We start from the raw sequence: 17157 nt of genomic DNA on the forward strand, positions 1-17157 counted from the left end.
AGCAATTAACCACTAGGAAGAATGTATGCAATGTGTTAATTATTGAAACTGTCCTACCAATTTGATTTGAAACTGTCTCATTGCTATTTGTTTATTGATAAAATTATGGAAAGAAAACAAATGTCAAGTAAGATATCTAAAAAAAGACAATAAAAATCTGATTTTTAGAAAAATTAGCATGTTTTGGTAAGAAAATAGGAGATACACTAAAAAAATTACATAAAAATTTTAAAACAGAAAACTACAATAACAAAACTAAAAAACTCAGAGGCCCTCAACAATAAGATGGAGAAGACAGAGGAGTCAGTAACTTGAATACAGAGCACTAAAAAGAGACCAAATCTGAACAGCAACAGTAAACATACTTTAAAAAAGAAATAGAGCCTCAGAGTTATGAGAGACTACAACAAAAGAACTAACATTTATGTTATTAAAGTTTCAGAAGAAAAGACAGGAAATGAGGTTGAAAAAAAAGGACTTAAGAAGTAATGAATGAGCTGGGCACAGTGGCGCATGCCTGTAATCCCAGCACAAGGGAGGCTGAGGTTGGAGGATGTCCACAAGTTCAAGGCCAGCCTGGGCTACAAAGTGAGTTCAAAACCACCCTGAACCAGATAGATCCTGTCTCAAAATACAAACAAACAAACAAACAAAAAAGAATACCTGTAATTTTCTCAAATTTAGTAAAATACAGAAACTTACAGATTTAAGAAACTGGACAAACCTGAAACAGAATATATCCAAAGAATTGACACCAAGACACATCATAATTAAATTCTTGAAAACTAAAGACCAAAACTGAAAGCAACAAGAGAGATGAAAACACCTTACCTATAGGGAAAACATGATGAATATTAGTGTAGTTCTCACCAAAAGCCATGGGCATCAGAAACAAGTGACATAAAATATTTCAAATACTTTAAGAAAAGAACTGTCAATCCTGAATGATGTATGTGGTGACAGTGTCCTTGCAAATGAGGAGGAAATCAAGACATTCTCAAAGGAAAACTAAGAGAATATATGTCCGCAGGCCCATTCTACAGCAAGGCACAAAGAACTCCTCAGACCAGAAGGAAAATTATTAAAGAACTGTGGGATCTCAGGAAGTAAGGGGAAAAAAATGAAGCTACAGCTTGTAATCCCAGCATTCTGAGGGGATGAGTCAGGGTAACAAGTTCAAACCCAGCCTGGGCAACTTATGACTTAGCAAGACCCTGCCCCAAAATAATTTTTTTTTCTCAGAAGTGGGAATTGAACTCAGGCCCTTGCACCTGCCAGGCAAGTGCTTTTTCTACTGAGCCATCTCCCAGGCCCAAAAACCTCTTTCAAAAAGGTGTGGATAGGGATATAGCTCAGTGGGAAGGCCTTGGGCTCTTTTTTTTTAAAGTAAAAATATGAGTACATAAAATAGACTTTCCTTCTTCTGTCCTTAAAATATAAAAGGCAAATTTTCCAGGCAATCTGGTGGATACCTATAATTCCAGATGCTCGTGAGTGTGCAATGTATCTCAAATTTGAGGCTAGCCTGGACAATTCTGGGAGCACTTGTTTAGCATGAACAAGGCCCTGGGTTGAATCATTTGTACTGAAAAAGGACAAATTTGGCCAAACTTCCAAATATAGGCTGAATGTTAGATGATAAGAGAGTATCGTTAATTTTCTTAAGTATCGTAGTTGTGGTTATGTGGAGGAATGTCTCTATGAGCAAGATATGCCTGCTGGAGTATTTAGAAGCGAAGTTCAATGAAACTTAAATTCAAATGGGGCAGAGGGAAAGAGTGGCTGTAGAGCTGAACAGAGAAAACACAACAGGACGTCACCTACCATTTGTTAACTTCATGAGGAAGACATCTTGGTGTTCATGGTACTATTCTTTCAACAGTTTTGTTTATTGCTAAATTTTCATTTTTAGAAAAGTTAGAAGATAGGTGTGTGATATAATGACATCTAAATACAGTAAAATGTTTGTGAGCTTAGAAAAAATGGGGTATACCGATGAATGTCCATTTTGTATCTGTGTATTCAAAATGGTTAGGATAGATATATAGTTGCATTCTCTTAATGAATAGAATGATTTGTTCTACTAACAAAAAAGGGGATACAGATGAATGTCCATTTTGTATGTGTGTATTCAAAATGGTTAGGATAGATATATAGTTGCATTCTCTTAATGAATAGAATGATTTGTTCTAATGGTGTTTGTAAATAGGATCACAAGTCCTCCTTGTACAGCAATTAACCACTAAGAAGAATATATGCAATGTATTATTTGTTGAAACTGTACTTTCGATTTGATTTGAAACTGTCTCATTGCTATCTGTTTATCAATAAAATTTTGGAAAAAAATGTTTGTGAGGATCCAGTTGGTAGATAATTGTATGTTCACAGGAAAATTCTTTTAATTTGTCTGTATGTTTGAAAATTTTCTTAGTAAAAGGTATGAAGAAAAAAAATCCCAACCTAGTGTCTCCTGCTAGCATTTCCAGTCTGTCTTACCATGATACACATTTTCTTTTACCTTCATCACCTATCCCCACACGTACTTATGATTATTTTTATGCGTCTGCTCACTAAAATGCAAGTTCCCCAAGGACAGAAAACTGTTCTTTTTTCAGTAGTATCCTCAAATCCTGGAACAGTGTCTGCTATGAATATTTTTTGAATTAAAAGTGAATTTCTATTGTTAGCACTTATGTCAAGGGCTGGTGCAGAGTGTGTACTCAATGACTGTTTGTTGACTTGAACTCAGATATAAGGTCTTAGAACTTAAATGGACCTCTTGTACTAGGCTGGTTCAGAGCATAGACTTTGGAGTCAAATGGCAAATAATTGCATCCTGATTCTGTCACCTTCAGCTGTGTTACCTTACCATGTTAACACTTCTGAGCCTTGATTTCTCTTTAGGGAAATTCTTGTTATAATATTACTACCTTGGTAGGGGTTTTGTTTGCATGAAGCACTTAAAATTTGGTAGAGACTCAGTAATTTCTTTTTTTTTTGGAACTGGGGGTTGAACTCAGGACCTTGAGCTTGTCAGACAAGCACTTACTCTACTGAGCTATCTCCCCAGCCCCAAGACTCAGTAATTGGTAACTGAAGGCAAAAGCAAAGGAACTAAAAGAGCCTTCCTGGCTTGTCAGCCTACTCCCAGCCCCGAAGTTGGAACCAGAGGATAAGGGGATATCCTAGGACAGTTATTCCCAAGACCTTCTCCAAACGCACAGAATGGTTTCTCCCACTTCAGGTCTCTTCCCTTCTCCTGTCCTGGACGCTTTTCTCTTAGCATCCTGAAGCTCCTTCCCCCATCATAAGTATCAGAACCATATAACTAGGGATAGGGGTGTGTGGGTCAGGGACAATGGCTTACAGTCTTCTGCTACTGCCTATTCTAGGGTTGGAGTTCCCTCACTGATGATGTAAGGAGGTTAAGTGTAAGGTCACAGCCATTTCAGGGGCTTAGAGGATGAGAGAACAATAGTCCTGAGGAGAAGACATTGACAGGAGAGCAGGCCTCACATGCTCTTCCTTCTTTTCTTGTAGGAGAGAATCTTCCTCACCCTGTTTCAACCTCCTTTGGTCGGTTCTGCTTCCTTGAATCATCACTTCTGGTGGCCTCAGCTCAGAACAAGCCCAGGAACCCATTGAGCATCTTTCTGCAACTCCCTCTCGGAAGTGGGGTGAGGTGGGGCTGGGGCTGGGGCTGGGCTGAAATCAGGGATCTAGGGATACGACATCGTGTGCTTGAGCTCTTCAGCGGTCCAAGCCCCTCACCCTATCCTAGGGTTGGCGTTGCCCCAGAGATCGGGAAGCTGGGGCTGAGCCTGGGGGCGCAGCTGCTTCTGTTCCTTTAAGGAGCCGCTGTTTAGCATTCCTGCCGCTGCCGCTGCCTGACTCTGCGCGCTGATTGGCTGGAATCAATTGAGAAGGGAGCCAGGGAGAGATGCTCTTGACTCCACTCAGATCCATCCTGGGGACCGGAGCAGAAGCGGTCCTCGCTGCACCCAGCCTCTGCCAGGGCTCCCACTTCTTCTTTGCCGCTGGGCCTCGGCCCAGGAGCCACGACGGGCGACACGGAGCCGCCAGTGCTAGAGGGGGAGCCATGGGTGAGGGGCAGCGTCGGGGCAGAGGCCCCGGGACGCCCGCCCGGCCCCAGGCCCCGCTCCGCCCGGGCGCCCCCGCGGGTGCCCCCCCCTTCCTGGTCCGAGCAGTGTGAGTGTGCCCGGGAGCCCGGCGGTGGCGGCGGCGGCGGCGGCGGCGGCGGCGGCGGCGGAGTGGAAACTGGCGTGGGCTGGGGGGTCCGAGCTGCGGGGGGCAGTGCCATGCACAAGCACCAGCACTGCTGTAAGTGCCCCGAGTGCTATGAGGTGACTCGCCTGGCCGCCCTGCGGCGCCTCGAGCCTCCGGGCTACGGCGACTGGGGGCAGGTGCCTGACCCCTATGGGCCAGGTGGGGGCAATGGGGCCAGCTCCGGTTATGGGGGCTACAGCTCTCAGACTCTGCCCTCGCAGGCAGGGGCCACCCCCACCCCTCGCACTAAGGCCAAGCTCATCCCTACCAGTCGGGACGTGGGGCCAGTGCCCCCTAAGCCAGTCCCAGGCAAGAGCACCCCCAAACTCAACGGCAGTGGCCCCAGCTGGTGGCCGGAGTGCACCTGTACCAACCGGGACTGGTATGAGCAGGTATGGACCAGCAGGAGGGGATGGTGGGGCAACCCAGGAGGATTGAGGAGTGGGAACCTAGAGGCCTGGGGTGCAGCAGGGATTGCTGGGGGTTCCATGGCTGTGGGTCCAGAACCTAGCATTGCAGTTGGGTAAAGAGAGGTGGGCTTCCTGTGTGTGTCTGTTTGGAGGTCTCCATTTGGAGGGGGTTGGGAGGAGCCCTGTGTGTCAGAGGGTGAAGGTCTGGTGGAGGGGCACATTTTCCTGTGGGGGGGGGGAGATTGGGTTTGTCTCAGTGGGGGGTGGTGGCAGTGTCTCTGTCTGGCTGGGGGGGGAGGTTCTGCGGGGGTTGTATGTGGTGTGTTTCTCCACAGGAGGAGAGGAGGGGGCATGGTGCTCTGCGTAGGGGGAGTGTGTGTGAGTGTGTGTGAGTGTGTGTGTGCACACGCGTTGGGATGTGTGGAGGAAGGCAATGGAGCTCCTATGCACCCATGAATCTATGTAGAGGAACCCATGTGCCCAGCTTGCCGAGATTCTTCCCTCCATGCCATGAGTCCCTCTCCGCCCCAGTCCCTTTGTGTGTCAGTGTGCACATGGGTGTGTGGGGATGTCTCTCTGAATGTGGAGGTGTCTCTAGATGAGACTGCAGGGATAACTATATTTGCTTTTCTCTGTGTGTGTGGTTACATGTATATGTGTGAGCATGTGGCTGTGTGTGTGTGTGTGTGTGTGTGTGTGTGTGTGTGTGTGTGTGGTATCCCTGGTGAGAGGTGCTTGACAGGCAAGGGAGTGGAGAGGGGGGAGCAAGAGACATGTCCCAAGCAAGGCTGAGATGCTGCTGAGAAGGACAGACTCTTTTGTCCAAGCAGCTCTGAAGTATGTGTGCCGGGGTCGAGGGGTGGTGAAGCAAGCTTCTTCCTCTAGAGCAGGCATGGTACCTGGAGCTAGGCAAGGAACAGCTGCCCCGGAGCAGGGACTGGCCCCGGTGGGGCATGTCCTCCTTGAGTACCTCCAGAGCAGAGCCCCTTGGCCCTGACTTGGCACAGCTCAGGAGCCCCTGGGTGCTGGGCACAACTCCGGTTTCCACTCTCAGCCTAAACTGCCAGCTTAGAAAATGGAAGGAGCATCTGTGGGAGAAGCAGCAAAATGGAGGCTGGGCAGGCAGAGCCAGGTCCCTGGCACGTGTGGTGGAGGGCCTGTCTGGTACTTGGCTCTGCAGCCCCCAGGGTGGGGAGAGAGGAGGAGGTTGCACTGCTGAGGGCAGGTGTGGACTGCCCCAAGCTGGCGATCATTCTGCCTACCTCTGTCCTCCTCTGGGGACAGGATGTGTTCTCACTGAGAAGCAAAGGTGGGACTTCTGAGGAGGGGCATTCTCAGTTTGGGCCTTCTGTTTGTCCATCCTTACTGCTTCCTGTGCTCTTTGCCTTGGCCCTTTGCTGTTTGCAGTGAGTCTCCTCCCCCATGCCCCTCTGTCTTTTGGCCCTCCCGTTGCAAGCACTCTCTCATACTTGTCTTGCCCAGCCGGGAGACAGGTGCCAATCTCAAGGCTAGGCCAGTGGCTAAGGTTTCCTTGCCAGGGTTTGCTTATCCCTGCGTTGCTCCTGGCCCTGGGGGCAAAGTCCCTGACTGGGGGGAGGGGACTGAACGATTGGTCTCTGGGAGCTGGGAGTCTACAGGTACCATTCAAACTGGGCTTGAGAACATGTGGGCACACATGGCACACCAGATACATACAAGAGTCGTATGGGTGTCCCTTTGCCTGTGTGTCTGTTGTACGGCACTTGAGGCAGCTGTGTTCGTTTTGGGTCTATGACAAGCCATTGATTCTTCCTGCTGGGATCAGGGACCAGGGTGAGGCTGCAGCTGGAGTCCTCCCACTGACTCCCAGGGATGCCACGCATGGAGTCTAGGGGCCAAACCCATAAATGGAGAAGGCATGACTAGCCAGCCCTCTCTCCCTCGCTTCTCTGTTTCTTAAAGCCATGGCTTTGTAGAGTGGAAATGGGAGGAGGGCGCAGAGCTGGGCGTGTGGAGCAGCCCACACCCCAGGCTTCCAGCTCTCCTCTTCTAAGGCCAGGGACCAGGAAAGGGACAGCATGGCCAGAGGAAGATGAGGGATGGAATGGGGATAGCTGGGGAAAGAGGCAAGAGGGCTCCTCCATGCTTGGAGATGAGAATGGAACCAGGGAGCAGGTGCTATTTGTCTGTCCACGTAAATGACCATAATCATGTCCTGTCTGAGAGGCTACCCCTGTGTTTCCACCCTTTCTGCTTTACTAAACCTGTCTTCAGCCTCTTTTGTTGCCTCTCTTCCCCGTGGCAACTGCATGTTGAAGAGTATGGGCTCTGATATGAATCTGTCCTCTGTGTTAACTTCTCCCTTGTTGGGAATCTTGTTGACCCTGCTCCTGTCCTGGCCCTGGCTTGATGTCTGACTCCTGATCAGATCCTACCCTAACATTTTTTCCCCTGGGACACATAAAGACTTCAGGATCAAAAGACCCTTTGGGAGAAAACAGGTTCAGCTTTTGGCTCCTTCTGTCCATTTGGGCTCCTGGAGTCACCGAAGGTGTAGATTGAGGATTCATGATGTACTCAAAAAGGGACAACTTTCCTTTGTTCCACGTGTCCTGATGGGGAATGGGATACGTGGCTAAAACATCAGGGGCTTGGCAACTTGATTTAATTCAAAGAGCACCTTGAGATCAGTGCTGTGCCACTAACTGCCTCTATGTTTTTAGGCATATCCCATACCTTCTCTGGGCTCACTGTCATCATTTGTTGTATGAGCAGGGTTCGATAAGATGGTGTCTGCTGTCCTCCCAGCTCTGACATAGTGGGAGTCTATGATCCCCAAGTCAGGGAGAACTGTGGTTCAGAAGGGGAAGGGTTCCCTGACCAGGCCTCTGGGTGCCCCACGATGCTGGGTGTGGTGTGGCATGCCCGCCATGCTCCATCTCTGCCATCCCCCTTAGGCCAGCTCTGCACCCCTCCTAGTGAACCCCGAGGTCCTGGAGTCCAGCCTCTCGGTGAGTGCACCACTGGCTGGCTCAGGCCCAGATGACTGATCTGGGCTAAATGAGCAGCTGGATTTGGCTTGCTGTGGTTGGAAGCAAGGGGAGGGGAGAGGCCCCTTGGGGTCAGTCTGTCCCCATCTGCAGCTTAGAGGTGCCCTGGGGTGTACTCGGGCTCTCTGTGGGCATGGGGAAGGGGCAGGCTGATTGGAAGCAGAGAGCTGGCGAGACAGGAGACACTGAGGGAAGTGTCTGTGTCTTTCCCTAGGTGAATGGCAGTGATGGCATGTTCAAATATGAGGAGATAGTACTGGAACGGGTGAGTCTGCCAGTGGGGAGGGGACGAAAGGAGAGAGGAGGTGGGAGCCAGGAGAAGGGAAGACCCTGAACAGTGATTTCAAGACTCCTGGGGGACCCTACATCCAGAGTATGGGGAAACAGCAGCCCTGGGAAGCTGCAGTGCTGCATCAATCAATCAACTCACTAACAAATATTAATTGACCTTGCTGGCTGAGGCCTGGGGACCTGAGGAAGGGATGGGTTTGCTCAGGCCTCTCTGCCAGGATGGTCAGCACAGGCAGAGAAGCTGCCAGGTTTTTGATGACTGAGTCCCAGTCTATCATGAGACCCAGAGAACCCACTGTGGGATGGAGAGGGAAATGGGGTGTCAAAAACCTGGTGTTGTGTTCTCAGAGTGTACAGATTGTGCCCTCCACCCCCTTCTGCAGGGGAACTCTGGCCTGGGCTTCAGTATTGCAGGTGGCATCGACAACCCGCATGTCCCTGATGACCCTGGCATTTTTATTACCAAGATCATCCCTGGTGGAGCAGCTGCCATGGATGGGAGGCTGGGGTAAGATGGCCTGGAAGCAAGGCTCTGAGGGACCAGGGTAGGATGGAGAGGAGGGGAGGAGGGCCAGGCTAGTGGAGTGATCCATCTACTAGATCTGAGCTGGGGATGGGAAAGGAGAGAGGAGGGAGCAAAAGGGAGGGGACAGGAGGTGGGGAATTGTGGAGGGGAGGTGGAGGAGTGGTGGCACAGTGGCATGCCCCTCTGGCCTCCCCCACAGGGTGAATGACTGTGTGCTTCGGGTGAATGAGGTGGACGTGTCGGAGGTGGTGCACAGCAGGGCCGTGGAGGCGCTGAAGGAGGCAGGGCCCGTGGTGCGGCTGGTGGTTCGGAGACGACAGCCTCCACCTGAGACTATCATGGAGGTCAACTTGCTCAAAGGGCCCAAAGGTGTGCCCCTCTAGGTTCCTGCGCTCTAGCCAGAGCCCCATGGGGAATGGTCTTACTCATAACATGACTCTCCTAGTTCTAGCCCTATCGCTTTCTTTCTTGACTTGAAGCTTCACCCTTCCTGACCTTGGAGTGGTATCCCAGGGTTTGGGATTTCTGGGTGGAAGCTCCACAGGGACTGGTGGGTTGACTGGGGGAGAGGAGTTGGCTTTGGGACTGACCAAACACTCTAACTTCTTGTGGCCCTTTTCCACTCTGTGCTCACTGTCCTACAGGCCTGGGTTTCAGCATTGCTGGAGGCATTGGCAACCAACACATCCCAGGAGACAATAGCATATACATCACGAAGATCATTGAAGGGGGAGCTGCTCAGAAGGATGGTCGCCTACAGATTGGGGACCGGTTGCTGGCGGTGAGACACCCTTCCTAGGGATGCCAAAATGGTAGATGGGTAGGAGGAACTCCAGCATGCTCTATCTCTCCATCCCTCTTCCCCTCCCTCCCTCCCTTCCCCCCTCCTTTTCTCTCTCTCTCTACTCCTGAATCTCACTGAGGGAATCTTGGGGAATTTCAGTAACATCATCTCAGTTGTGCTTACCCAGATACCAAAACTCTAATTTCATATGTGGCAGGGGCTCCCCCGGTCCTGCCCCTACTTTCTGGCTGTCTTGGATCCTCACAACACTGTACTTGGACCTCTGTTAGCACACTACTGACTCTCACTGAAAGGACACCCTTAAGGGTTCCAGGCAAAGCTTCCATTTCTTCAGAGCCCCAGCCTGAGGCCTCTCCTTTTCTAGGTGAACAACACAAATCTGCAGGATGTGAGGCACGAGGAAGCTGTGGCCTCACTGAAGAACACATCTGATATGGTCTATCTGAAGGTGGCCAAGCCAGGCAGCCTCCACCTCAACGACATGTATGCTCCCCCAGACTACGCCAGCAGTACGTACCCATTGATCCCTGGTTTGGGAAGAAGATGTGACTTGTTAAGAGAAAGCAAGTACAGGATAGTGCTCCAAAGAACCAAGTCCAGACCCCGCTATGTCCTGTGGAGCTGAATGACCTTGGACAGGTCCATTTTACTTGTTTTTAGTTCACTCTTTGGCAGAAAGGAGCTAATGTGCTGCCTTCCTCATAGGACTAGTGCAAGGATCAAATGAGATCATGGACAGGAAAGCTCTTGGAAAACTGTATTAAGATGCAGAGATGTGAGGGATTATTATTAGTCACACCTCTAGTCACACCTTTCTTTGTAGACTGCCTTGACTTCAGCTCTTTCTAAGAGTTACAGGAGTGAACCCAGGATTTAAAAAGGGACTGTGCAAGAGGAGAGGAGGGTGTACAGAATGCGGAGGGGTGCTGCTAGGAATCAGCACCCCTGCCTCGGTCTTTTTTGTGCCTCAGGTGTAGTGTGGGTGGGACAGCCCTTGGGGGGGTGAGCTCCCCTGCCAGGGATATCTTCCTGGACCATCTCTGAACTTTCTTCTCCCTTTCTTGATACCAGCTTTTACTGCCTTGGCTGACAACCACATAAGCCATAATTCCAGCCTGGGTTATCTTGGGCCAGTGGAGAGCAAGGTCAGCTACCCTGCTCCTCCTCAGGTCCCACCCACCCGATACTCTCCTATCCCGAGGCACATGCTGGCCGAGGAGGACTTCACCAGGTAAGACTCTTGCCCCATTCATCCAACTGAGGAGGGCGGAGGAAGGGAATCCAGTTTTGGAGGGTGGCAAACGTTGTAGTAAGGCCAAAACAGGATGAGGCTTTCATCACTCCCCTCTATGAGGTCTGGAAGCAGGAGGGGGCATTCTCAGTCCTTGGGGTGCATCTGTGGAGTTTCCCTGCCCCTGGCAGAGTGGCAGCCCCCTCTGCTACAGCCATTCCAAGTTATTGAAGGAAGGAGTTCAGCCTCTGGTCTTGACAGGACTCTAACAAGCCAGTTGGCCCAGTGGCCTCTTGGGAAATGCCCCGCCCCACCGTTGCGAAGGAGCCCATCGGTGGAACTGGTCGGGCAGGCCAGGATTCGGGGGACAGGTTTGCCAGGTGGGGCCTGGTAGGCTGCTGGGTAGGCTGCAGTGGAGCCGGAAGGGCAAGTGACGGGTTAGAGTCGGAGGAGCCATGGAGAGGGCTTGCAAGCTCTCAGGTTCTGGCCTGGCCCTGGGCTTGGGCTCAGCCTCTGCCTGGAGGAGGGCTTCGCAGAGGTGGGCCTGGCCTCTGCGTTCCCTGCGGCCCAGAGGGGATGCCAGGTAGGAGTGGAGGTACCAGACCATCCATGACTAGTGGGGGAGCTCCCTTGCTGCTGAGGCTGGGAACAAAGGAGGAGGAGTCTTGGTGGGAGAGTGTGGGGAGCCTGTTTGGATGGATGTGGGGCTGTTTGCTCATGCTTGGTGGTTCTGTGAGCACTTAGAGAAGGATCCCTCAGTTGTGGTTGGTTTTAGTGGGATTTTTCATATGCTTATCTCCTGCCTTGAGTTCAGCTCCAAGCACCTTTTAGAGACTCAGAATTTTTATCTCCTCCATCTCTATTTCCCCCCTCACCTAGCAGCCATGTGCCTAGTGGTAGCTGTTGACTATATGTTGTTGGGGTATCTCTGACCCCCTTGTCCTATCTTCACTCATAGTGGGTGGGTGGAATTTTGAGACTGCAGAGGAGCAGGTGAAAAATAAGTATGTTGTGCAACCAACCCAGAGTGAGCCCACTAACCCTGACAGGTTCCTCTTGTGGTTTAGGACCTGTCACACTCATTGATAGGTTAGGAGACTGGGGAAGGAAGGTCAGTGAGTGGGCTCTGGGCTTTTGTTTCTAGAGTTCAGGATAGGAGTGTGTTGACTTAGAGTAGTGGGCTGCCCATTATGAAGTTGACTAGGAGGCCTCAGGGAAAAGGAGGGAAGAGGAACTGAAACTTGGCATCTGATAGAAAACGGAGCCAAGCAGGTTTGAGGATAAGAAAGGAGGAACTGACTATCATATATAGGGAATGCAAGTCCTTACTCCCTATGGCAAGTATGGGTCTTTGTTCCAGGCTGGACCTCACAGGGGCAATAGTTCCCATATCCCTTTGTTCTGACATATCTCCTCTCATTTTCCATCAGAGAGCCCCGCAAGATCATCCTGCACAAAGGCTCTACAGGCCTGGGCTTCAACATCGTAGGAGGAGAGGATGGAGAAGGCATTTTTGTCTCCTTCATCCTGGCAGGAGGCCCAGCCGACCTGAGTGGGGAGCTGCGCAGGGGAGACCGGATCTTATCGGTGAGACAAAGGCGAGGTGGGAGGACGAGAGCTGTGCCAGTCTCAGAGGGAGGGGGGAAGACCTTGCTTCCTCCAAGGAATGCTTCTTTAGATGAGGAAAGAGCTAAGAACTGGAGAAAACATATGCTGTCTTTATAGATAGTGTCAGTGAGAGATAGGAAACTAGACATCCCTGAGGAAATGAATATTCCTTGAATTTTTTGGGAGGTACAGGAGATATAACCCAGGGATACTGTACCACTGAGCTACATTCTCACCTTTTTTTAATTTTGAGAGAGTGTCCAGCAATGATTTGAATTTGTGATCCTCCTACTTCAGCTGCTCAAGTGCTGGGATTATAGGCCTGCACCACTGCTCCCAGCTGTTTCTTGGATATTAACTCTGATTGGCATTTTCTTCCAGAAAGATAATTATTACAGTAAAGATGTCATATCATTTAGGTCTCTTTCTGGGGACAAGGATGGACTTTTGGGAAAGACATTAAATGGCTGAGAGATGGGCTACCCATTTCTCTCTGATTAGGATAGAGGACCCCCTTTCTTGCTTTTGGGGTGTCTTATAGCTTCTCTCTCTGGACAGGTGAATGGAGTGAACCTGAGGAATGCAACTCATGAGCAGGCTGCAGCTGCTCTGAAACGGGCTGGCCAGTCAGTCACCATTGTGGCCCAGTACAGACCTGAAGGTAGGTGAAAGAAAGGTGGGAAGAGATGCGGGGGGGGGCAAGATTAGGTTTGTATTAAGGGTTAGTTTTCCCTATCATGGCTAACAAAATCACATGAGCAGGTCCCTGCTGCTCTTAGTGCTGTAACCTCTTCATCTTTCCTTTTGCTGCCGGACAGGGGTTGGTCTGGTGGCTTGGGAGCACCCAAGAAGGCTGTGCTCAGAGCTTGCTGATGAGAGGTGCAGTGCAACAGAAGGCCAGTAGTGGGCAGCAGCCTACATGGGAAGAAGATGGAGATGAGGGTGACTGGAAAAAGGGGAGGGAAGACAGAGGGCTCGGAGGCGAGACTGGGAACTCTGCGCCCTAGAACCGGAGGCGCATTTGTCAGAATGATATCGGGGGAAAGAGATTCGACTTCTTAAGAGATCTTGGGCCAAACTTATTTGGGTCTCATTTCCTTCCCCTGATCAACGTGACTATGAGAGACCCTTAAATGCACGAAAAGATGATACTGTGCCTTTGCAGTAGGCGACCAAGCGTCAACCCTCTCCTCCTGGGGGCCTTTGTGTTCTCAGCTAGCAGTCCTTGGCCGGGGCAAACGGGCGGGGCCCGGCAATGCAAATGAAGGCGTTTGATTGGCTGCCACCAGCCAAAGGCCAGGTGCCGAGGTGAGCTGCGGCAAAGCGCGCGGCTGCCCGCAGGCCGACGGAGTGACCAATGGCCAGCGCAGCGCGGCCTCCTGCCTCTCACCCCGCCCCCTGACACGGGCGGAGGGCGGCGGGAGGCCCTCCTTTCTCCCCCCTTGCGCGCCTCGGCGTCTCCTCCTCCTCCCTCCCCTCTGCTCCCCTCCCCCGTCTGCTCCCTCCTCCCCGCCTCCCCTCCTCCTGCGCGCCCCGCTTTGTGTCCGTGGTCTCCCGCGCGGGACGGAGGGACTGGCCGGAGCCGGCGCCTTCTCTGCACTAGATCTGGACTCCGACTCGGCGCCAGGTGAGGTGGGGCGGACGTGGTCAGGCTCCCTTACTGTCCCCTAGCCTTTCTCTAAGGCTGCGTTCTCAGACTCTTTCCAACACTGTGCCTTTCTCCCCACTCAGCCCTCTCCCCTGAAAGCTTTTGCTCCTGTCCCCAGCCCCTTGTGATCTGGGTCACTTGCATCCTCCTTTCCCATTACCTCAGACCAGCAAGCTTTCCAGTTAGTTACCTCCCTACACTTCTGTCCTCCATCAAAAAAGTCTCAAGGCAAAGGTGGCAGGCCCTCTCTCCTTTGCCTCCGCGCTCCCGGGACCCAGAACGAGCTCCAGACATCGCTGCACCAGGCTGTTCCTTCCACTGGGTCCTATCTGGCCTTGATCTGTTTGCCATTACTTCCCACCCACAAATTGTGCCCTCTTTGAGTCACAGAGCCTGGGTTCTGGGCCTATCTACTTTCCTCCAGGCTGCTGTGCCTTCCGCAGCTGTTAGATGCCTTTCCCAGGAGAATCTGGGGACTTTTGCGCACCCCCCATGTCTCTACCTAACCTCGAGGATCACCCCTCTTGGCTTGGTTTTCTCCTGCCTCTTCTCTTTTGTTCTTCTTTCCTTTCCACTTCCCTTTGTAAGCTTGGCCTTTGTCCCTTAGGGCTGCTGCGCCAGTGCTCCTTGGACACCTAGGCCTTGTGGGTCAGTTGTTAAGGTGGAGGAAGGGACCTGCCCCTGGCAGGTGCTCTAATTCCGAGAGGAGCAGAAGAGAGGACTTGAAAGCACCACTTTTGTCCCTTTGGCCCCCTCCCCTGTGCTCCTTCTGGGTCCCCACAGCGCAGAGAGAAAGGAGAGAGGGCCTGCCACCCTTGGCTTGAGACTTGTTTGACAGAGGACACAAGTGCAAGGAGGTAACTAAAAGGAGAACTTGCTGGTCTGAGGTAATGGGAAAGCAGGATGCAAGCGGACACTTTGAGTCATTTCTCTCCATGTTTGGCGTTGGGATTACAGACAAGAAACACACCTTAGGGTTATTGTTTTTATGATTTCTGCTTGTGCTCTTTACTTATCAGTAGAGGGCTGTCAGATATTTACTAGCAACTGATATTTATCCATGGCATACCCATAACCAAGACAGTGGAGGTTCTGCAGAGGAAATGTGTGTGTGTGTGTGTGTGTGTGTGTGTGTGTGTGTGTGTGTAGGAGAATTTGGTGTTTCTTTCGGTTTTGCTCTGATGCTGGGCACATGAAAAGAATACTCTGAATTTGTCTGGTGGTGGTGTGTTGGAAACTGGGCTACATCATTCTAGAACTTTTGTTGGAGGAATGCAACTGGTTTGCATAAAAAGCTGTAAGTCGTCCAGGTTAAAGGGATTCCTGCCATATTTATCACTCTCTGAGCATAGTGCTGTGTCAGTCTTTCTACCCTCTGCTACATAAGGTTTGTCTTCTCTTAGGATTTAGTTGTTAAGATAGTGACACCCCAATTTTGTTTCTTTCTTTGGTTTACTAAATATTTTAGGGCCCCAACATGCAAAAAGCTTTTTGAAAATTTTTTTCAATGAATCCTTAGAGACTCATCTAGGGAGAATTCCACATTAGGTTCTCAATTTTCTTTGTTAAAGTGCTAGTTTTTAAAAAGAAGAACTCCGTGTTGATCATTTTATAACTATATTAAATATAGTTCTTTGGAGGATTGCATCATGGTGGCTATTTATAAAATGAATAAAACAAATATGTTTGTTTGCAAAAATGGCAGTGACTTTGCATGTTATTGGCCAATTAAGTGTTCATTAGTTGGATTTTTCACACAGAACATGAAAGCTGAACAGGATCATGTAGTCCACCCACTGACTGTGTGGACTGGAATAGCCAAGGGGAGTCAGGACACGACTTGCCTAAGGCCATGGAGGGAAAGTTGCTGAGGGTCAGCAAGACGCCGGGTCCTGAGGTCCGCCATTTGGGACGTAGCATGGTTCTACCAACTGAGAGACATAAGGCCTAATTTAGGGTAGAACAACAGGAAAAGAGATTGGAGAAATAACAGAAAGATAGATTAGGGAAAGAATGAGGGAAAGATGTGGCAGAGAAGGGACTATGCCCTGAGGCACCATTGTCAAGCCAGTGCACTTTTAGCTGGATAGCATGTAGCACAGGGCTTAAAACAGCTTTGACTACTGATAGAGACAGTTCAAGTAAGAGCATTTGCCACCCCTTTTAAACCACTTTTATGAGGCATTGTCATATACCGTACTATTCCCCCATTTAAGATTACAATTTAGTTGTACAAAGTTGTGCCTCTATCACTACATTTTTTTTTTGAGACAGGGTCACACTGTAGTTCAGGCTGGTTTCAAACTTGAGGCGATCTTCGTGGCTTAGCTCTCTGCATGCTGGGATGACAGGCATGCACCATCACACCTGGTTTATCATTATAATTTTAAACATTCTCTCCACTTTGTACATACAGAGGGTGCAAGCATTGGAAGGGTGACAGGTGAAGGCCAGTTACTTCTTCATGAATCTCCCCTGGACACTTAGGGGCAGGATGGCAACTTGGCGATGCTCTTGAGACTTCTTTTACATATCTGGTTCAACTGTGCATTAAACCCATCATGAAGTACGGTACCTTTCTAGTTGACCTTTGTATTGTGCCTAGCATATGCACTTTACATGTATTTTCGTGATGAAGCCTTGGAAAATATAAAAATAAAAAAGCGCTAAATGATAAGGTATCACACAGTGGAATATGTTGTTTAATAGTTTCACTCTTGATTGCTCTGAACTGTTGTGGACACAGCAATCCTACATATTAGCTAAAAATAGCATGATGTTCTTGGGCATGTACAATCCTGCTTAAAATTCAAATTGAAAATTTAAACAACTGGCTTTTGGCAAGGACTTCCTTCCTATCTATTCTAAAATGAAAAATATTTTTCTATGACTTGTCCAGTTGATCCCCCAAGGGAAGGACAGGCTTGGTAGTAGAACATTTTGGTATCACCTACATTTCCTTCTTAATTGCTATTCGCCGGCTTGTGCTTATAAACTGAGCTAATATATTTCTGGAAAGCCCTTTTGTTTTTAAGAGTAGAACCTGATGTGCAAATCAGGAGATTAGCCAGAAATTTGTCACTATGGTAGCTAAATTGGAAACTGCTCCTTTTGGATCAGTCTTTTCAATTGGAATGTAAATCCAGACAAGGTGGGGGGGTCCACTGAGTGAGAGAGGAGAGTTTTCCCCATAAGTTATTTTAAGGTGATGATTAAGTGCACTTTCTCTATGGAAACTCCTTTGGGTAAGGTCTGGAAGAGTTCAGAATGAGTTTTGACAATACTTTGAAAGTATAAGAGGAATATTTTCTCCACAACATTT

At 49.8% G+C, this 17157-nt stretch overlaps 1 protein-coding gene across 5 annotated transcripts in view; it reads left to right on the forward strand.

The window, feature by feature from the left end:
- The first annotated feature begins 3975 nt into the window (after window positions 1–3975).
- Dlg3 (discs large MAGUK scaffold protein 3) overlaps window positions 3976–17157 on the forward strand; it is a 59538-nt gene continuing 46356 nt past the window's right edge. For 2 of the 5 annotated variants that reach the window (XM_004648029.2, XM_004648030.2), the window contains exons 1-10: window positions 4320–4679; window positions 7634–7687; window positions 7941–7991; window positions 8401–8525; window positions 8743–8912; window positions 9188–9324; window positions 9713–9857; window positions 10420–10579; window positions 12010–12166; window positions 12746–12848. In XM_004648029.2, coding sequence (XP_004648086.1) covers window positions 4320–4679; window positions 7634–7687; window positions 7941–7991; window positions 8401–8525; window positions 8743–8912; window positions 9188–9324; window positions 9713–9857; window positions 10420–10579; window positions 12010–12166; window positions 12746–12848 — 1462 coding nt within the window. Of the gene's footprint in view, window positions 4680–7633; window positions 7688–7940; window positions 7992–8400; window positions 8526–8742; window positions 8913–9187; window positions 9325–9712; window positions 9858–10419; window positions 10580–11034; window positions 11163–12009; window positions 12167–12745; window positions 12849–13631; window positions 13815–17157 lie in introns of those variants that run through there. The other 3 variants (XM_004648031.2, XM_004648032.2, XM_004648033.2) reach the window with 3 other exon arrangements.

Source organism: Octodon degus, unplaced genomic scaffold (assembly GCF_000260255.1).
Source record: "Octodon degus isolate 3935 unplaced genomic scaffold, OctDeg1.0 scaffold00347, whole genome shotgun sequence".
NCBI classification, from domain to species: domain Eukaryota; kingdom Metazoa; phylum Chordata; class Mammalia; order Rodentia; family Octodontidae; genus Octodon; species Octodon degus.